The sequence below is a fragment of the Carassius auratus genome, unplaced genomic scaffold, assembly GCF_003368295.1.
Source record: "Carassius auratus strain Wakin unplaced genomic scaffold, ASM336829v1 scaf_tig00216545, whole genome shotgun sequence".
Taxonomy (NCBI): Eukaryota; Metazoa; Chordata; class Actinopteri; order Cypriniformes; family Cyprinidae; genus Carassius; species Carassius auratus.
The window spans coordinates 472,501-495,188 of NW_020528624.1; the positions used below are offsets into that span (position 1 = coordinate 472,501).

General features: G+C 41.9%; 1 protein-coding gene and 1 long non-coding RNA gene across 3 annotated transcripts in view; both read right to left on the reverse strand.

Moving 5' to 3' along the window:
* Positions 1–5,442, reverse strand: part of LOC113098371 (gap junction delta-2 protein-like) — a 29,263-nt gene extending 23,821 nt beyond the window's left edge. Inside the window, exon 1 of one of the 2 annotated variants that reach the window (XM_026263408.1) lies at positions 4,516–5,442. In XM_026263408.1, coding sequence (XP_026119193.1) covers positions 4,516–4,586 — 71 coding nt within the window. In that variant the 5' untranslated portion in view covers positions 4,587–5,442. The remainder of the gene's footprint in view (positions 1–4,515) is intronic. The other variant, XM_026263409.1, reaches the window with a different exon arrangement.
* Positions 5,443–18,831: 13,389 nt separating this feature from the next.
* On the reverse strand, positions 18,832–22,366 carry LOC113098385 (uncharacterized). The gene is made up of 7 exons (XR_003289002.1): positions 22,141–22,366; positions 21,929–22,015; positions 20,946–21,030; positions 20,761–20,847; positions 19,246–19,312; positions 19,089–19,162; positions 18,832–18,978 (listed from the first exon to the last, which is right to left on the reverse strand). It is a non-coding gene; the product is annotated as an uncharacterized LOC113098385 (long non-coding RNA).
* Positions 22,367–22,688: the final 322 nt, after the last annotated feature.

Consider the following 22,688-nt stretch of genomic DNA (forward strand, 5'->3'; position numbering starts at 1 on the left):
GCTGCTAAAGTCTTTTCAGATTATTTGTCGAGTCTTGTCCGGATCCTAGAAGTCCCCGTCAGTCCTGTCTTGTCCCCAGACCCTGTCCCCAGAAATCCCGAGTGTCCTGCCGTTGTCTCCCCGTGTCCCGTGAGTGTTGCCCCGTGTCCTGCTGATGTAGTCATGTGTCCTGTTGATGTGGCCCCGTGTCCAGTAGATGTTGTCCCCCCGTGTCCAGTAGATGTTGTCCCCCCGTGTCCAGTAGATGTTGTCCCCCCGTGTCCAGTAGATGTTGCCCCGTGTCCAGTAGATGTTGTCCCCCCGCGTCCCGTAAGTCTTGCCCCGCGTCCCTTGTCTGCTCCTGTCATGTCCCCTGTCAGTTGTCCCGAGACCCCTCCCCGCCCCTCACCACCCAGACCTGCCCGTACCCCCCGTCGTCAGCCTTCGTCCTGTCCTCCTAAGATTCCTACCCCACCCACCCGCCCTGGTCTGTCCCCTATGAACTTTGTGGTCCCGCCTCCTCCCCTTCCCTGTTTGTTTTTTTTTTTATTTGTCACCCCAACCCTGCCATTGTGTACTCATGTTTGCCGTTGTTATTATTTGTCATGTCTTGTTGGTTTGTGTCGGTGTCCTAGTCTGTCATGTCAGTCATGTCCTGTGTTTGATGTTCCCTTGAGGAGCGTCTGGAAGCCGCTCCTTAAGGGAGGGGTTCTGTCATGATTCTGCCCTCGTGTCCTTGATTTTCCCTAGTCTTGAGGCAGGATCATGACAGACCCGTGTTTTGTGTACAAGCACATGGCCTTGTCTTTGGGCCATGTGCTTGTGTTGTCTCGTTCCCTTGCCCCGCCCCCCTTGTTAACCTAGTCGTGTCTTGATTGTCCCATCTGTGCCACCTGTCGTGTCTTGATTGTTCCCCCTATTTAGATCTCCTAGTGTGCTCTGTCTTGCGTCGGTTCATTGTGATTGTGACTGTTTCATCTAACTGTTCCACATTTGTGATTGTGATTGTCCCTGAAGAAGTGTTTGTATTACCGTGAGTGTTTGTTTATAGTTAGTGTTCCCGTTCTTTGAGTCTTTGTTTATCTCTAACTCAGTCCTGTTCAGTTATTTTGTATTTTTTCCTAGTCAGTGTTTTCCCCCTCGTGGGTTTTGTTTTCCCCTTTTGTATTTAATAAACCCTGTGTGTTGTGATCCCTGTCTGCACTTGAGTTCCTCCCTTACCAAAACCCTGACAAGACGGTCATACATGTTTAAAGCAAACAAGGATATTGAGAGAGAAATTTTATTTTTGGGTTATCTATATGTATGTTTTAAGTGTTTGAGCTTTTTACATAAAGATGACACTTCTATGTGCTAGAGTAATTTTTCTCTATCCCTTCTTTGAATTACTAATCACGCTTTGGCATAATGTTTGCCTTCACTGTGCATAATCTTGTAACAGATATTGAAGCTGATTGTGTATACAATATACATTTGTAGTGTCTAATCTGGAAGAAATCTGTGTTGATGTTGAGTGGCAAACGGATTGATGATTTGGAAATGTGTGTCATAACACATCTCCTCTGAGGCTTCAAGTAATTTCTTTGCACAGAATCAAATGCATAGGCTTTGGTATGCATCGCTTAAAGTGATGACGAGATTAAAAACATGGATGGAGGGCTGAGAGAGACTGGAAATGCAGGACGCATAACAGCCAACAGCCTGTGGTTCAGGAAGTCACAGTGTGAGTCAAGTCATGCACAAGTGTGTGTGTGTGTGTGTGAACAGAGCTTTAATGAATCTGCAAATGGATGTTTAAATATGTATAGAAATTATATGGTATGAATGAATGACTGTACGGTCAAATATGACTGGATGGTTTGATGGACATGCAAAATGGAAAGTCAAATCCACTCTTATGAAGGTGTCACTCTCTAAAAATACACACAGATTCACATTGAGAAGCACACATGATGCCCATAAATCTGTGCAAATATGAAAAGTGAGCATCCTTATTACACTGTATTCATAAATATTAACTGTAAACTGTAACAGCACAGACACATTTTGCCTCGACAATTTCAAGATGTTCTCTGCTGAGTAATACCTCGTAAATGATTGGCAACTGTTTGGAACAAGTATCAGTTGCCCACATTCCCACTCCCATCTCTAAATGATAATTTCATTGAAAACTGCCTCCAATAAAATTTGAAGTACTGCAAAATAAATGAACAGTTAATTATGAGAGGATTTATTAGGTCGTTACAGTATATTGGCTCAAAGGCTATACATAAACCTGAAGCAATTCTAATTACATGAACTTAAATGGATTTGTACATTTTCTAAAAATGTAATTGGCAAGCACATTTGTAAAAACCAAAGTATCAGCTTGATGTCCTCTAATGTTAAGATGCATGCACTGGTGCCAGTACTCAGGTGTGTAAAATACACACTGTCTTTTGTTGCATGAAACATTCTGTCCTAATTGGCCTTCTACAAGATGAACCAAATCAGCTTCAAATTAAATAAATCTAAAACCTTGTAGAATTACCAGTTACAAAAACAAAACAAAAGTTTTGATTCTAATCAACTTCATGTTTGTATTTATTTCATATGTATCTATTATGTTCGTAGCACAAAAGAACGAGTTTTGTGTTGAAACAATAATAACCTTTTTGTGGCAACCACCCTGCATAATTATACAAATTAATTAACCTCCTTGTAACGTCTCACATCAGAAAAACACACAAAACTACCCACATCACCTCAGTAATGCCAAACATAATGAATGAAACAGTCCCTTGATACTAAAGCATACCCTGTTAGGCGTAGTGTAATTCAGCATTGGCTACAAGATAAATGGATTGGAGAAAGTGTAATTGAAGAATCTGTTGCCATGGAATCAATGTGTATTCTGGGGTCTAGTGTAGAAATGAACCAGACCCTACTGTATGAGGTAGAGTCATCTATTACATAATAGTTTTGGATGGTCGTGACCTATGACGATCATATGATAAATGACGCACTTTCAGTAGGTGAGTCACCAAAAACCTGAATGCTAAGCATCTGTGGAGGGCTGATTGGATGTCTAATACCATTTCACACCCCATGTTTCTTGGCTGTCTGCCTTAATGTACACCACTTGACAGTGTTTGCCTTCCAAGATAAATTCAGATGACAGGCTGAAACTAATTAGTGTGTTTTTGAGAAAACTAAATTAGAGTTTTAAGTTAGGGGCACTTGCGGATAAAACACTGCACAAAAAAAAAAAAAAAAAAAAGACAGAACACACATCAATCAATGACAGATAAACCCACATGTAGCAAACATCAAACAATATGTCATAAAAAAAGATGCAATGCTTTTTTGAGATAAATCTAAACAAAATAATTATAAATGAAGAAGAGAATGTGAGGGCTAAATTGGAAATGAAAACACCATCACCCAAGCAGCCGATGTTACTTGAGGTCTCACAAGCTTCAGTGGTTCAAGCATTGGATCTACTGAAGCTTGAGATTGACCAATAGGCGCTTACGGTCCCCGCAGGATTAACTAAAAGCTAGGTCATTCTCTCTTCACCACAAGCCACTATTATGGCCAGATAACAGCATGCAGAGGTTGATAATCCTTGTCATGGGTCCCACAGAACTGCACATTTTGTATCTCTAATGCACCTGAAAGAAATCATCAGCTCATCAGTAGAAAGATTTATGAACCAAGCATAGTGTGTCAGATAGGGAAGACAAAATGTACAGTGCTGTGGTCTCCAGAAACAGGATTAAGAACCACTCTACAGGAATTTTCACCTGTACATGACATTTCTTGTATTTTCAGTTTTTGTATTTGAATCATTACCTGGTTTTGAATATTTTCAGCTCTGTAGTGGATATTATCATGTATCTATTGCTTTGAAATAAATTGTGGTTTTGTTTTGCAGTTCATTTAAACTCTGTGATGCCAGTTTTATTATTTGCCAGGTTAAAATAATTTAGAAATTCACATTACTTAGCAAATTATTCATTAAGTAGTAATAAGCCACATGGTTCAAACTATCATTCATGTCCAGGTCTCAACAGCCTGATCTCATGGGAAAACATAACTATTTTACAAATTGATGATTTCATATGAATTTGTACCAATGATGGGCAACCCTTATTCACACCCTAAATGAAACCACCACTGCCAGAGCAGACTATATATATATATATATATATATATATATATATATATATATATATAAGAATTTACATACAAATGAGATTATACAAGGTCAAATGAATTAGCCACCCATTCACCAACATTTTTAATTATTACAAATTGTCAGGAGACTGGGTTTAAAACATTCTCTCCCAAACTAAAACAGACACATGAATTGACATGTTGGGTTGTGGAAACAGAATAACAGTGTTTGCATTTCTCTGAAATTCTAACTTTGTTTTTGCACATAAAACTGGTAGAGGAAATGTATTTAACTTTAAAAAATCAATTATTAGAACCTGGCAAAAGTCACAGTTAATTGTTTCTTTGAGATCATTGCATTGATTTAGCATTTCTTACCTTCCAATCATTGTAGAGTGCTGTTGCACAGCGGCCTCCAGGAGGCGCTCTAAAATGGTCCACTCTCCCATGGCTGAGTTGTGAAAACATCAAGGTATCACCGGACACTATAATGGACCTTCAGCAATCCTTCACGTAGACATGTTGACCTCCAAAGAAACTCAACAGTCTTTGTAGCTTTACACTTTTAGGTAGACAGCAGCAACAGAGATGCTTTGGTCCTACAAATAGTTCAGATGAAACCTCAAGAAGATACGTGCTCGCATGGTTTCGCCTTGTCTGCCTTCAACAGACACTGTATATTGGTTTGCCTTCACTCGTTGGGTCTGAAGTACCCAGACGGCAGTTACATTGAGAGTGCAATATCTGAGAGCTGTGCTTGTCCCTGAATGCTCTGGCATCCTCAAGTGCTTCAACTCTCTGCACTATCTTTTTCCTTTCTTCAAGTAACTCTCCAGCAGCATGATTTTACCATCTAAACATGCACACACACGAACAAGCTGCACCTAGCCCTTTTGTTAACCAATAAACAGAGTCTCTGACAGACACACACACAATCGTTCTGTTCTTGATCTCTCATAATCCACCAAGCACGTTTTCCAGGCAGTAGCACAATTAGACCCTCTCACGCAAACACACTCCACGCTGCGATTTAAGCAATGCCAGTCGCACATTACAAGCACATTTAGACAAAATCACTCAATTTCCACACTTTCTCTCTGCTTCCTCACTGTTGCTTCCTAATGATTCTATCTAGCCTTGTCTGCATTCTCCTTTTTCTCCTTCACCAGCTCAAATTCAATCTCTTTCCTACATTTTTCCCCCTCGCTCACTCGCTCCCTCTCCCTTCCTCTTCCTCTCCCTCTCCCTCTCCTTCTGCCCCTGCTGTCACTATGAGCTGCTTTCTTGTCACACACTCATTTTTTACTCTCCTCTACCCTCCCTTCACTCTGCTCGCCTGACGTTCTCTCTGTCACTCGTGATAAGAGTGCCGCCCCCCCCCCCTCTCTCTCACAAACACACACACACAAGTCAATGTTTTGGCACGAGTTGCTTCCTTCAAGCAGTGGCGCCAACTGATGGCACTTTTTATTTAAAGTGCCCCTATTATGCCATTTCCAATGTTGCCTTTCATTCAGTTTGTAATGTACTGCAGCTGTATGTGAATGTAAATGATCTGCAAAGTTGTAAAGCTGGAAAGGACACGATAAGTGAAGTTATTGTCTACCAAAGTAGAGAATTGACTCTGTGCAACCTAGACGAGTTGTTAGTAATTCGAATCCCACTTCTGTGACGTCAATACGTCACAGGGTAAACATTTGCTTAATGTGTGCCTATGATCTATGCTGGCTGACAGCAAACAACTCGAACTCGCCATCTGACCAATCAGAGCAGACCAGGCTCACGGAAAGAAAGGGTTTAGAGAGACTGAATCTTTGAACTTTATTCAAAAGAAAAGGAAATGTTTGAGAATCGCTGGAAAATAAGGTGATATTAAATGCATATTTCGAAAAGAAAACATATATATATATATTTTTTTTTTTTACCTTGCATGTAATCCTATTGTAGGAAACGTACTCAGTTACTAACGTAACCTCGGTTCTGCGGCAGGGAACGAGTACTGCGTCGAAGACGCATATGGGAAAAACCCCTTTTTTCATCCCGTGTTCGTATCGCCTCAGTACCAAAGGGACCGAGTGCATACAATTAGAGTGTGAGCCTTGGGCAAGAATGGCCAAGAGCATGCAAATGAGGAACAAGAAGGTGACCTTCACACAGAAAGTACCCTAGCATGAAGCGCCGGGAGATCTAGATTATAACATCTAGCAAATGTGGACGGCGAGTTCCAGCCTGCCGCCTCACAAATTTTTTAAATTCCACCTTGAAAGTCTTTGCTTTGAGAGCGGTAACGCTGTGGTGCGGTTTCCAAAGCATATGAAGAGCTGTTCTGATCGCCTTATTGGCGCAGAAAGCTCTATGTAGACTTTTAGAGCCCTCACTGGGCAAAGTAGATTCAGCCCTGGATCCTCCTCTGTGTTTTGTAACGCAGAGAGGGTGACCACTTGTGCTCTAAACGGTGTGGAGAGCACCTTTGGCACATAACCATGCCTCGGTTTCAGGACGACCCTCGAGTCGTTAGGCCCGAATTCTAGGCAATTAGGGCTTATCGAGAGTGCTTGCAAATCGCCCACACGCTTAACAGACGCTAGTGCCAACAGCAGAGCGGTCTTTAGCGACAGGGCCTTAAGGCCTATGTACTGTAGCAGTTCAAAGGGGGCCCCCTTCAGGGCTCTCAGCACCGTGGGCAGTTCCCATGAAAGGGACGGTGGGAGGGCAAGGCGGATGAAGCCGTCTGGCACCTCTCATAAATCGGACGACTAAGTCGTTTCTGCCCACCAACTGGCCTGCTATAAGGGCGTGTGACGCCGCTAAGTTGCTACATAGACCTTGAGCGTGGAGGGGGATCGTCCCTTCTCAAAGAGCTCTTGCAAAAATCACAGTATCACTGATACGTCACAAGAGGTCGGGTTTTCACCATGGTCTGAGCACCATGTGGAGAACACAGGCCATTTGGAGGCATAGAGGCATCGTGTAGACGGAGCTCTAGCCTGTGAAATTGTGTCTAGCACACACTCAGGGAGTCCCGCGGGCTCCCGTCGAGCGACCAAAGGTGCAGAGACCACCTCTCTGGGTGTGGACGATTTCTATAGCCCCCCTCTATAGCTGAGCCGGCTCGCGGGAGGAAGAATAAGGGAGGGCGCGAGGAGCGAGATCGCTCTCTCTGAAAAGAAAGCGATTCGCGAGCGCACAGAGGCGATATTCATGTTCTCGCAATGAGAACATGAATTCCCTGTGAGTGCTGTGTCAGCGTGGGGTTTCCCCAAGCACGCGACACACTTGCTGTGCCCGTCACCAGCGTGCAGAGGGGCTCTGCACGAGCTGCAATGACGAGACGGCATTTGAAACAATGCTGTTAGAAAGGCTCTTTTAGAGAAATTTTCTTTTTTATTTCTCTCTCTCTCTCTCACCGGATGGCCGCAGGGAAGCGATGAATCTGCAGTGGGGACCGGCAGTCGCGTTACAGTGCGAGGCGTGTCAACAGGGAGCAGTTCAGCGGAGATCAGCGAAGTGATGTGACGTCGTTGCTGAAGGAGAAATAATCTGAATTCCTGTGTCGAAGAGGGCAATATATAGCCAGATTCCCCGCCCATTTCGGCGGGCTTTGGCCGATCCAATGGCTGTGCAGTTTCACTGCGTGATTGAATAAGGCTTCAGTTCAGGAGAAAAAAGTGGTTTTTCCCATATGGGTCTTCGACGCGGTACGAGTGAAGTATTGAAAGGGAACTCACAAAACAATATAAGGAACCATAAAAATTGCATTATGGGGAACTTTAACCAGTTCCTCTCTGAATTAACCATGTTCATTCATTTTTCACTCTACAAGCCTCTTTCTCTGTCTCTTGTGGCAACTTACTTGCGTGTGTCGAGAGGATTAGTGCAAGCTATCATCACACTACCCCTCCTCTCATTTCCTCTCATCCAAACACCACACATCCAACCAAACTCCTCTTTTCATCGCAAATCCCAATTCCGATTTTGTCTGTCTCTCACAAATGAGGAAACAGCAGTGTTGAACAAATAGCATGACAAATTTAAAATACTTTTCAAAAATAAATTTAACTCACACACAGGTTGAAGGCTGAGAATCTAAAGACTTAAAGGGGTCATATGATTTAAATTTTTACTTTCTCTTTAGAATGTTACTAGTCTCACGTAGCCAGACCTTTAGAATTTATGGCAGCTCTCATTGGCCAAGGCCCACTCATGATGCCGTTTGACAACATGTCAAAAAACCAATCACGTTTGTTTCATTCATCGTCACGTGTCGAGGCGTGAAAATGTTGCCACAATAACAGACTGGTGGTTAAACTCTCTGACATATTTTAAAGATTCTTTGAGGCAAAATGTAAATTTTTCACATACTTTTGAAAATCCAGCGTTTAGTTGATCCTGGTAAATGCTCATTGTCACAGTTGTAAACAAAGTGGCTTTCTTTTTATCGTGAGCAGGTTTGGTGCGACGGTACCTTTGTTTCCAGCTGGAACGTTAAAGAACACAACACACACATCTCGTGGAAATCCTGTAGAATTCAACCAATCGGATGATGACTTCGACACTTCTAAAGTGTTTCCACTTTTGTGTCCCATATGCATCAAACGTTTAGCCAATGGTCCGTGGGCGTGATGTCTGTGGCTGAGACTAGAGTGTTACAAGTTCTAGGTGCTTGAAGAAGATCAGTAAAGTTGCAAAGACTAAAGTCCCGAATCCAAAGAGATATTCTTTATCAAAGTTAAGACTCTGTCATGCCCCCCTAAAACGGCTCATTCAGACACGCCCCCCCCCCACATGTCTATGTCACTATGTGGAAATATTTGCATAATGCTGCCCAAATGTTTATGCAAAGAGAGAAGGCATGGTTTCAGTAACTGCAGTCAGTGTTGAAGAAGCCAGGTCAGGGAGATCCCATGTGAGCGCAAAAGCACTTTATATGGCCGTCCAAGGGCCCTATCTTGCACCCAGCGCAATTGACTTTGTACACCGACGCATGTGTCATTCCTATTTTGCACCCGCGCAAAGCGCGCTTTTCCCTCCATAGAAGCACGTCGCTAAACTAGTGAATGAACTTGCGCTCCCTGGGCGGTTCAGCGCAAAAAAGGAGGCGTGTTCCGGCGCAAACAATCCCTGGTGCTATTTTGCTGTTCCATTAAACAATTGCGCCACTGACCAGAAAAAACCTAGTCTAAAGTCAGTGGCGCGTTGCGCGTTGTTCATTATGCTATTTTAGGGGCGCATGCTTGACCATAATGTATAGCGTGCACAACGCGCATACACTGTAATCTACACAGATGCAACAGTTATTTTTGCAAATCATAAATTGTTACACTAAAAAAATATTAACACATGAGATGACGGAAATCATGACGCTATTTTGGGTGGGTTTCTCCCATCCCCATACAGCACAACTTCTCTGTCTTTCACTGCTCTTACAAGAACATCATTCTCCTCGGCTGCGAACCGCTCCTGGCGTGCGCCTGGTAAATTACGCCATAATAATAGCAATCCATAATGGAACTTGCGCACCTGCTTTTAAAGGGAATGTTGGATGACGCTCTGATTGGTTTATTTCACGTTACGCCCAAACCACACCTATGAATAATGAAGCTACTTCAGACCAACCCATTTCAGATTTGCGCCGGGCGCAAGAGCCATTTATCCCGCCGGGAAAATAGCAACAGCGCCGAAACCCGCCCACAAAGTTACTTGCGCTTTGCGCTTTGACACTTGCGTTTCAGATGGTTTAAATAGGGCCCCAAAAGTAGATGCATTTAAGCATCTTTAAGATTACTTACAACAGAACAGCAATGCATTTGAGAGAGGCGGGGCATAGAGGAACTACAGTAATGTACGGTATATGAAAAATAATGTGTTTTTTGAACATTAAAGCATGTCAACATATTCTGTTACATCAAATACACAAAATAATTATCTTAAAAAAACATCATATGACCCCTTTATGGGAGATGAAAAATGGAGAGAACAGATTCTTTACACAAACAAAATCACATTTACAAAATAGGAGGTTTGCAACACCTTTACACAACAAAACAGCCTAACACATCTGAACAATTTTACATCACGTTTATGTAACAGAGCAGCTCTACAACACTTTACATACACATAGTCAAGTCAAGTCACCTTTATTTATATAGCGATTTTAGCAATAAAGATTGTGACAAAGCAACTGAATTCAGTGATGTCATCATCTAGCTCAGTTCATTTTAAATATTATCTGTGCAATCAAGTCAACGTTATTGCTGGAAATTAAGTGTCCCCAATTAAGCAAGCCAGAGGTTACAGCAGCAAGAAACCAAAACTCCATCAGAGTTGGGAGAAACCAGGCTCAGTCGGGGGGCCAGTTCTCCTCTGGCCAGACGAAACCAGCAGTTCAATTCCAGGCTACAGCGAATTCAGATTGTGCCGAAGAATCATCTGTTTTCTGTGGTCTTTTCCTGATGGCTGTCTAGGAGACAAGGTCTTGAGTGTGGATCTGTCTCTATGGCTCATCTAGTTGTCCTGGTCTCCGCTGACATTCAGGACTGTAGAGGTCTTCTCTAGGTGCTGATCTACCATCTGGTCTGGATACGTAGTGGATCCGGATGATTGCATTGACTTTCTCATCTGGATACAGACTGGATCTGATTGCTATGGTGACCTCAGAATAAGAGAGAAACAGACTAATATTAGCGTAGATGCCATTCTTCTAACGATGTAGCAAGTACATTGTGTGTTATGGGAAGTGTTATTGGTGCGGTTTTCCTAAGTAATGCAGCCTAAAAGTCCTTTAACAGATTTAAATATTAGAAATGTGTTAGTGTGTTATGTGTAAGCTTTGTTAAAGAGATGGGTCTTTAATCTAGAATTAAACTGACTATGAGAAAAGAGTATGTCTGCCTCCTGAATAATGTTAGGTAGGTTATTCCAGAGTTTGAGTGGTAAAGAGGAAAAGGATCTGCCACCCGCAGTTGATTTTGATATTCTAGATATTATCAAAATACCAGAGTTTTGAGAAGTCAGCACACGTGGTGGACTACAGTGAACTCAAGACCTTGCTCAAATACTGAGTTGCTAAACCATTCAGGGCTTTATAAGCAATAAGCTAGATTTTAAAATCTATACAATGTTTAACAGGGAGCCAGTGCAGTGTTGACAGAACTGGGCTAATATGGTCATACTTCTTGGATCTAGTAAGAACTCTCGCTGCTGCACATTGGACAAACTGTAGTTTGTTTTTGTAAATGTGCAGAACAACCACCCAATAAAGCATTACAATAATCTAACCTTGAGGTCATGAACAAATTAATGAATGTCTCTGCATTTGACATTGAGAGCATAGGTCGTAATGCATAGGTCGTCCTGGTGTGATGCAGGAGCTGCACTCTGTGATGGACCTTACCCTACAGGCGACAAAAGTCACTGCGCGGTCCCTGGGACAGACAATGTCCGCCTTAAAGGTCCAGGAACGCCACCTTTGGCTTACCCTGGCAGATATGAGGGAGTCTGACAAGCATCGCTTCTTGGACTCTCTGATCTCCCAGGCTGACCTTTTTAGCGACGCAGAAGCAGACGGAGGCAATTAGACACATCCTGCCCCAGACGGCCCATCTCTGCCCCGACCTTGGCTAGTAAAGTGCCAGGGCAAGCGGCGCCCCTGAGACGGGTGCCCTGGAGTCTCAGGATCCTCTCATCAGGAGATGGTGAAGTCTTGCTCTTGCGAGCAAAAATTGTTGTCCTGCTGGCGAAGGATGCAGTAGAGCCGTTCCCTCCAGCTGATATGAAGTCAGGGTTTTACAGTTCGTACGTCATTGTACCCAAGAAATGTCCTGAACCCGGCCCTTTACAAGCTCCCGTTCAGGATGTTAACGCAGAAACGTATCCTTCCATGCGTTCGTCTATGAGATTGGTTCGCAGCGATCGACCTGAATGACGTGTGATTTCACGTCTCGATTCTCCCCTGACACATGCCATTTCTTCACTTCACCTTCGAGGGGCAGGCATTTCAGTACAAGGTCCTCCCCTTCGGGCTGTCCCTATCGCCTCGTGTCTTCACCAAGGTCAAGTAAGCAGCCCTCGTTCCCTTGAGGGAAGCAGGCATTCACATTTTCAACTACCTTGATGACTGGCTCATATTGGCCCAGTCCCGAGGTCAGTTGTGCAAACACGGGGACGTGGTACTTAACCACCTCTGCCGGTTGGGGCTTCGGGTGAACTGGGAAAAGAGCAAACTCTCCCCTGTGAAGATGATCTCTTTTCTCTGTGTCAAGTTGGACTCGGTCAACCTGATGGAGCGTCTCTGGACAGAGCACGCTCAGTAGATGCTGAACTGCCTGGAGTCATTTCGGGGCAGGAAGGCTGTTCCACTGAAACATTTTCAGAGGCTCCTGGGGGATTTGGCATCCACTGCCGCTGTCACGCCACTCGGAATGGTCATATGAGACCGCTTCAGCGTTGGCTTCACAATCGAGTCCCAAGATGGGCATGGCAATGTGGCATGCACCGGGTCTGTTGTTGTTTCAACAGATGCCTCTGCCATCGGCTGGGGTGCTATGTGCAACGTGCGTTGGACAGGGCCTTGCCTGCAGTGGCATATCAATTGCCTCAAGTTGCTGGCAGTATGGCTTGCTCTGCGCCGCTTCAGATCGAGGCTACGTGGCAAACACATACTGGTCTGAACGGACAACACTGCGACTGCTGCGTACATCAACAACCAGGAGGGTCTACACTCCAGTCGATGCTGAACTGCCTGGATGCTGAACCGCAGGAAGGCGGTTCCACTGAAACAGTTTCAGAGGTTCCTCGGGAACATGGCATCCACTGCCGCTCTCATGCCACTCGGAATGCTTCATATGAGACCATTTCAGCGTTGGCTTCATGATCGAGTCCCAAGATGGGCATGGCAATGCGGCACACACCGTGTCTTGGTTACCCCGTCTTGCCGCCAAAACTTCAGCCCATGGTCGGACCGTTCTTTTCTACGGGCAGGGTTTCCCCTAGTGCAATTGTCCAGGCATGTTGTTGTTTCAACAGATGCCTCTGCCATCGGTTGGGGTGCTATGTGCAACGGGCGTGCAGTGTCAGGCACCTGGACAGGGCCTTGCCTGCGGTGGCTTGCTCTGCGCCGCTTCAGATCGAGGCTGGCCCAGTCAAACTTGGTTCCCAGAACTGATGCTCCTCGTGACAGCCCCTCCTTGGCTTATTCCTCTAAGGAAGGATCTCCTTTCTCAGATCTGCACCCAGACCTGTGGAATCTCCATGTGTGGTCTCTGGATGGGATGAGGAGGTTCAAGGTGGTTTACCTCCAGCGGTAGTTAACACCATCACTTCAGTTAGAGTGCCCTCTATGAGCCACGCCTACGCGCTGAAGTGGAACCTGTTCGTTTATTGGTGTTCTTTCCACCGGGAAGACCCCCGTAGATGCCCGATTGCGGTTGTGCTCTCCTTTCTTCAAGATGGGCTGGAGCGAAGGCTGTCTCCCTCCACTCTCACATCACGATGCAGTAGAAGGCAAGTTCGTTGGGAAGCATGACCTGATCATCAGGTTCCTTAGGGATGCAAGGAGGCTGAACCCTCCACGCCATTACCTGGCACCAACTTGGGCTCTCCCCTTGGTCCTGACAGCCTTGAAGCAGGAGCCCTTCGAACCACTGCAGTCAGTAGAGCTTAAGCTTCCTTCGCGGAAGAAAGTGCTCCTTACTGCATTGGCTTCGGTCAAGAGGGTCGGGGACCTGCAGGAATTTTCGGTCGACGATACGTGCCTTGTATTCGGGCCGGCCGACTCCTGAGACCCCAGCCTGGGTACATGCCCAAAGTTCCCACCATGCCTTTCAGGGATCAGGTGGTGAACTTGCAAGCGCTGCCCCGGGAGGTATGCACCTTGCGCATTTATGTGGACCACACGCAGAGCTTCAGGACCACAGACCAGCTCTTTGTCTGCTTTGGAGGACAGCAGAAGGGAAAGGCTGTCTCAAAGCAAAGACTTGCCCACTGGATAGGGGAGGCTATAGTCTTAGCATATCAGGCCCATCACTTACCGTGCCCCCTTGGAGTGAGAGTACACTCTAAAAGAGCTGTGGCTTCCACCTGGACTTTGGCATGGGGGGCGCCTCAATAGCAGACATCTGTAGAGCTGCCGGCTGGGCGACACCTAACACGTTTGCGAGATTCTATAATCTCTATGTAGAGCCTGTGTCCTCTAGCGTACTCACCACAGATGGCCTGTAATGCTAGATCAGCTCAGTGTCAATCACGCTTGCTGCGCCATTCCCCTCTACGGACAGGATATGTGCGCTTAATTGCTTCTCAGTTCAGTTTCCCTCTTGTCGAACCCTGTTGAAGTTCCTCCCGCACCCTCTGCAGTCAGGCATGGCTGAGCGCCAGGTCCAGCACTCGTGTGTATGCCCAAGGTCAGCCCTTGTGCTGGGCCAGGTGATCATGTGTAGTGATTCCCCCTTTGGGGTGATCCCACATGTGTATTCTTCCACGTTATGGCTTCCCTCACGGTGATCCTGTGTCTTTCCCAGGTGGGCTGAGTCTACCACAGGGACTTCCATATGTAGCACTGCCCTATGGCCAGTCCATATGTGTAATTTCCACATGTTACCTCCTATGCGCAGGATGTCGTTCCGCAGCGTTCCCTTACTTGGGTACACTTTCCCAGTGTTATCCAATTCTCACTGTACGGAACTGGTGTGGGGGGAGTTTCTGGCTTTCGCAGGGCACTGGAGGGGGTCAGCAATAGTGGCGTTTTCCATACGGATCCCAATTTCATCAGTCACTGACATAACGTCTCCATTCCCTCCTTCAGGGAACAAGGGTTACATACGTAACCGAGACGTTTCATCCAGTGTCGACATAATTACGGATTATAATGATTTATATTGTCTTTTTACGTGTTGCGTTGCATCACATCGCATAAACATAAAACAATGTCTGCATTTGTGATCTGAGAATTTACAAACAAGCATTACTCTGCACTGCTCAAAGCTTTGAATCATCAGTGGCAAATCCTTTAAATAAGTAAATTCACTTACAGACTTTGAGTCAGAACTAAATGAGTCCACTCCACCAAACTACTGTTAAAAGCATAAGCCCCGTCAGACTGGTCGTGGCAGAGGTGTTGCAACAATATATAGTGATATTCTCAATGTTACCCAGAAAACAGGATAGAGGTTTAACTCATTTGAAATACTTCTGCTTAATGTTACACTGTCAGACATGCAAAAGAAATCTAATGTATCTCTTCCTCTGGCTACTGTGTATAGACCACCAGGGCCGTATACAGAATTCCTAAAATAATTTGCAGATTTCCTCTCAGACCTTCTGGTTATAGTTGATAAGGCGCCAATCATGGGAGATTTTAATATTCACGTTGATAATACAAACGATGTATTAGGACTAGCGTTTACTGACCTAATAAACTCTTTTGGAGTCAAGCAAAATGTCACATGGCCCACTCAATGTTTTAATTATACACAAGATTTAATTATATCGTATGGAATGGATCTTACTGATATAGATATCGTACCTCAAAGCGATGATGTTACAGACCATTTCCTTGTATCGTGCATGCTGCGTATCACTGATATTAACTTTATGTCTCAGCTTTACCATCTGGGCAGAACTATTGTTCCAGCCACCAAAGACAGATAACCTGCCTGATCTATCTCAACTGCTTTTTGTACCCAAAAATACACATGAATTAGATGAAATGACTAACAACATGGGCACTATTTTCTCTAATACATTAGAAGCTGTTGCCCCCATCAAATTGAAAAAGGTTAGGGAAAAACAGTATGTCCAGCTATAGACAGGCTCTAATAACTGCAGAGCATATACAGGGCAGATCATATACACAAACTAATAGAAAATAGCCAAAACAATCCAAGGTTTGGATTGGCACATTGGCTAAATTAAGAAATTACCAGGCGCCACCTGATTCAAATATTCCACCAACGTTTAATAGTAATGACTTTGAATTTCTTCACTGATAAAATAGATAACATTAGAGATACAATAGCTATTGTAGATTCTACAGCGTCTAACACTTTTTTCATCCATTGCACCCAAAGATAAACTGCAGTGCTTTACAAATATAGGACAGGAAGAGCTAAATAAACGTATCAGTGTATCTAAACCAACAACATGTTTATTAGATCCTGTACCCACTAAATTACTGAAAGCGTTGTTACCTGTAGCCGAAGAACCGCTTCTCAATATCATTAACTCGTCTTTATCTTTAGGTCACGTCCCAAAACCATTCAAGATGGCAGTTATTAAGCCTCTTATTAAGAAACCAAAACTAGATCCTAGTGAACTGGCAAATTATAGGCCTATTTTCAAACCTTCCCTTTATGTCTAAAATTTTAGAAAAAGTTGTGTCTGCTCAATTGAGCACCTTCCTGCACAAAAATGATCTGTATGAAGAATTTCAGTCAGGTTTCAGGCCCCACCATAGCACAGAAACTGCACTTGTTAAAATTACAAATGACCTGCTTCTTGCGTCAGATCAAGGCTGCATCTCATTTCTAGTTATACTTGATCTTAGCGCTGTGTTCGACACCAATAGATTATGACATACTCATAGATCGATTACAAAACTATACAGGTATTCTTGGGCAGGCTCTAAGATGGTTTAGATCCTACCTGTCCGATCGCTACCATTTTGTTTACCCTTCTGTTTTCAATATACATGTTGCTCCTTGGTAATATTATTAGAAAATACAGAATTAGCTTTCACTGTTATGCTGATGATACTCCGCTATATATCTCAACGAGACCAGATTAAACTTCTAAATTATCTAAACTAAATAAATTATCTAAGCTAACTGAGTGTGTTAAAAATCATTTTCTCCAATTAAATTCGGATAAGATAGAGATATCAATTAATGGACCAAAAAAAAATACACAGAATCTTGTAGATTACAATTTGCAATTAAACGGAAGTACTGTTACTTCCTCTAGTCAAAAATCTGGGTGTTATATTAGACAGCAACGTTTCTTTTGAAAATCATATTTCCCATGTTACAAGAACTGCATTCTTCCATCTTAGAAACATTGCCAAGCTACGAAACATGTTTCTGATGTAGAAAAGCTAGTTCATGCATTTATGACCTCTAGACTGGACTATTGTAATGCACTTCTAGGTGGTTGTCCAGCATCTTCAATAAACAAGCTACAGGTAGTCCAAAATGCAACAGCTAGAGTCCTTACCAGGTCAAGAAAATGCGCATTCTTATTCTTTAGCTTGGGTTAAACTAATTAATTTTACTTTGTTGGATCAGCACCTTTGCTAATGATGTCTCTATTTGTTTCTATGTTTTGCCACGGGAGATGATGCTGACCCTCAGAGGACCTCAGATGATGCGAACCCTGAATCAACAAACGTAACTAACAAATATTGCTACAAGTGTGACTGCATCATATAATAATTATTAATCATAAATAATATTAATAATGTTCATCATCTGGCGGACTAAAACTTGTATTAATTTTTCAAAAAATTCTGTCATACGTGCACAAACTGACAGTCACCACTGTCTTATTTATCTGGCAGTCTATGGGACAGTCACAAGCGTCCCGGTTTCCATCCAAAAAATCTTAAATTGTGTTCTGAAGATGAACAAAGCTTTTACGGGTTTGGAACAACATGGGGGTAAGCAATTAATGACAGAAATTTCATTAACCCTTTAAGAAAAGATTATGACAAAACACCTCTATAAATTAAATTACTGTGTCCGTCATTAACATCTTTCACAGATATAAAATGCTTAATAGGAACTGACAGGTGAATCTGGCATGTGCAACAGAACAGGATTACTGGAAGGACGCTCCGACAGACAGCAAGGATTAGAGGTGAGATGATGACCAGGGAAGTCGTCTCTTTAGGTAAGATTACATTCCCACCCATGACTGCATGATAATCAGCTTTGCCTGCACATACCACGGAAGATGCAAGGGGAAAGCCCTTGTCTCCCCTGCAGGGGCCTTAATTAAAGCTTAAGACAATGGGACTGAAACAATCCACCAACAATCCTCATGATACTCAGTATGATCCACAAATACATGTTTATTCATTATTTAAAATTCTGTTACAAAAATGTTAAGATTTTTTTTGTATTTAAATCAAATTTCCATGTAGCAAATACCTACATAAGACATTATTTGATAATTTCTAAAACTTTGCACAATATGAAGTTTTTGCACAAATTGTTACTATTATTATTATTAACAATAATAAAAGTATAAAAACATCCCCATTCCCTGAAGATCAACACGTACAATATTTCAGCAGTTCTGTTTGTTGGCTCTTGATACGTTTTAACACAATCACATTGCTTTAAAGGAACATCTCACCCAAAAATCTTCTACTCACTTACATGATTTACTAGATCACTGATCACCCTGAAAATGAAAGGTCACAAAGGCGGCATTGCATTGTGGAATTCTGGATTCCACACAATGTGCTATGCTGCACGTTGTATTACAACACTGTATCTTCTAAAATATAAACTGAAATCACAAAAGGGTCAAAGGAGTATAAATTCTCTCTTTTTTTCCATCTTCATATTTTATGGATTTTTTCCCCACTGCCACGGTCACCTTTGACTTGCTGAATGGGGAAACTAAAGCATACTTTCTGCTTTGCAACAACATCGCAAACAGCAGTTGACGTTTTCAGAAACACCACTGAGACGAGAGGTTGTTGTAATATAAACTTTTTTTTATTGCAACATGAATAGCACCCCATAATTTGTTGGAGGACTGAAAGAAAACAACTTGTGCGGTCACTGTATCTCCCTGAAGGCCCTCTTTTCTGAGTACTTCAGCTTATATTTCCTCTTAAACCTGAAAAAAAGAACAGAAAAATGGACACACAAATTAAAATCAAACAGAAAGCACCACTTTAAAATCTTCATTGATTTTATACAAATAAAGCAGTAAAATACTGAACTTACTTGGCTCTTTCTCTGGCCTCAGTGTTTGTCTTCTGTAAACTCTTAAATCTGTCTTTTAGGATGCTGCCCTCTGGCTGCATGACACAGAAACACACATTATAACAAATAACGTAACTGCAACTCAGTAAGAGCTCAAAACAGGCACACTTAAACATACCTTTAGACTGTGAAGAGAGCTGGCAAGTTCATATCTATGCTGAACATCTAGATCAGGTGCCTGGAACCTACAGAAGATAAGACTATCTTTCAATTCCAGTCAAAAGAACAGCAGGTTACAACTTCATCAACCTTTGTGTTTTTGTTGCATAGCTTTTTATGAAGGGCAAGAATAGACAATATGGTGCAGGAATAGACGATCCTAAACAACCTTTTTAAGAAAGACAATATTTGCTCTTTTTTTCCAACAAAGTGTCAGTAACAGTCAGCAAACTGTACGTGGAGAGGCCAAATAATTGTCAGATTACTCAGATTATTATTTATTTATACACCCATATATACATACACACATATGTATGTATGTATGTATGTATGTATGTATGTATGTATGTATGTATGTATGTATATATATATATATATATATATATATATATATATATATATATATATATATTATTTTTTTTATTTTTTAAGATTTGTCTGTTTCCATTAGATGTGTGAACTTTTACTAATGTGACCACACCTGTTAGCATATGGTTAGTGGTTGTACCTCGGTGGCGACATCGGCAGTCAAACAACAACAACAAAAATTATCGGTCAATCACTAGTAATTACTGCTGCAATTAAACAGATATTTTGCATAATAATGACTACATTTTATAGAAAATTAATAAATAACTTTAGAACTAAACCTGAAAGATGAAAATTTCTACTTTAGATAGCTACTTGATTCCAGCCATCCGGTTTGGAACCATTTTCCTTGATATTTAACACCACTTTTGCAGCAAATCTTATTTGATCTCTTATTTAGATCACCACAAAATATAAACTAAATTATCGCTTAGAGATATGTTGCTAATATATAGAACATCCAACTTAACCTGCATACATAATTGCAGTATATAATGCAAAGTAATATATGCTATATAGCAAATTTTGGCTGGGTGCTTGTCTAGATCACTGCACAGGACCCTATATAAAGTACAGTATGTAAGTACTCAAGTAAAGTTATATTTACTATATAGAAAATAATCAACTGCTTGATTGTTTATGTTGCCACAAAACATAAACTACTATAGCCCTGCTCTAATCTACTTAATGTGACTAAGTTATTATAAAGATTTTAACACCATAATTTTCTGTAAATATGTACAGAAAAAGTGTATAGTGAAAAGTGCTATACAAATAAAATTGACTTTTAAATCTACAGCAAAGACATGATATACTTATGCTTAAATATTAACCCTCAAACTAATAATCAGTATTATCTGTATTCTCATCAGACAGTTATTTCAACATCTCAAACCAAATTCTGAGAAAATGCCCTCAGATCCTGGAAGGCCGTTCACACAACAGCCCTCCAAGTCCTATTGTTTTATCTTCACATTCCCAAAGAAATACTGGGAGCGCAAGGATGAGATCATCAGCGGGCAGAAACTCTCTTGAGAAGAGCATAAAGGGTAACAGGACATTATGAATGTAAATCTTACAGGCAGCAGAGTCGTACTGTACTCACGTTTTTGGGCAGGTATGTGGGAATCCAGCTGAAGAATTGGATCCATGAGCAGAGGTTTAAAGTTTTTACCTTTCTTGACTGTCATCTCTGATAAAAAAAATAATAATAATAAAATAGCACTTACAGATTGCAGAGGAAAAAAAAACAAATACTTGATCTATAAAGAGAAAAGGTTTTACACTTACGTGGTTGTGTATCTTTTTCATCCGTTTCACCAGTGTCCACAAAGAGTCATCTTTATTTATTTATTTTTTTTCAGATCAACCCCCTCTGAATGAAGAAAGGAGACAAAACAATCAGTCAGTGCTTGTTTAGAATCTCTTAGCTGACTGACTGCATCATGAACTGATGAGGTGGTGTCGCCTAGTGCAGTGGTTCCCACCCACGTTCCTGGAGGCCCCCCAACACTGCATATTTCCCATGTATCCTTAATCAAACACACCTGATTAAGTTTCATCAGCTCATTAGTAGAGACTCCAAGACCTGAACTGTGTGTTAGACAAAGGAGAGATGCAAAATGTGCAGTGTTGGTGGGCCTCCAGGAACGAGGTTGGGAACCACTGGCCTAGTGGTTCATAATTTAGGCTGTTAACTGGAAGGTTGTAGGTTCAAACCCCCACAAGGAGCAACTGATGAAACATTAATATCAAAAGGTGTATTGTGAAGAGTGCTATTCAAATAAAAAAAAAAAGTTTAAATCTACAGCAAAAACATGATATGCTTCTTAAATATTAACCCTCAAACTAATAATCAGTATTATCTGTATTTTCATCAGTTATTTCATACAACAGTTCATTTAATTTCAGCAATTGTGTGCATGCCTCATATGCTGTTATTTAACTGCAGTATATTATTTCACCATTATATCATAAAACTGTTGTATAGATAAAAAGACTTTGGCCAAAAGAAAATAAATATATACATGGAACACCAAAAAAAAAAAAAAAAAATCTCAAACCAAATTCTGAGAAAATGCCCTCAGATCCTGGAAGGCCGTTCACACAACAGCCCTCCAAGTCCTATTGTTTTATCTTCACATTCCCAAAGAAATACTGGGAGCGCAAGGATGAGATCATCAGCGGGCAGAAGCTCTCTTGAGAAGAGCATAAAGGGTAACAGGACATTATGAATGTAAATCTTACACGCAGCAGAGTCGTACTGTACTCACGTTTTTGGGCAGGTATGTGGGAATCCAGCTGAAGAATTGGATCCATGCGCAGAGTTTTAAATTTTTTAGCTTTCTTGACTGTCGTCTCTAATTAAAAAAAAAAAAAAATATATATATATATATAATAATAATAATAATAATAATAATAGTATATATCAGTTATAGATTGAACAGTAAAAAAAAACGATCACATAGTGTGGTTTTACACTTACGTGGTTGTGTATCTTTTTTCAGATCAGCCCCCTATGACTGAAGAAAGGATACAAAACAATCAGTCAGTGCTTGCAGTTCGCCGTTTCATATCCAAAATGCTGCCATCCAGATTCGATTTAAAAGGCAAGAAGCCTGAAACGCTGCCATGCGCTTATGTCTTCTGGCGGCCGACATGATGTTACAAAAAGGCGAGAAAATGGAAAAGTCGGAAGGGACGCTTCTTCTTAAGCGTTTTTGGTGGTTGGCAAACCAACTAAAATGTGCTTTACCGCCACCTGCTGGACTGTAGAACAAAAGTCTTGTTGAGAAACATAACAGGATAATGAACAGAAAAAATAATGCATGACTTTTGCATTACTTTTTGCATTATGTTTTACTGATTCAGGTTGGTTACAATGTATACATAAACCATTTGTGTGTTTACTTATTAAATGTAGACAGTTCTGAGACGTGTAATGACTGTTTCCATTTCTCTTCCGACACCAATTCAATTCAATTCAATTCAAGTTTATTTGTATAGCGCTTTTTACAAAATAAATCGTTACAA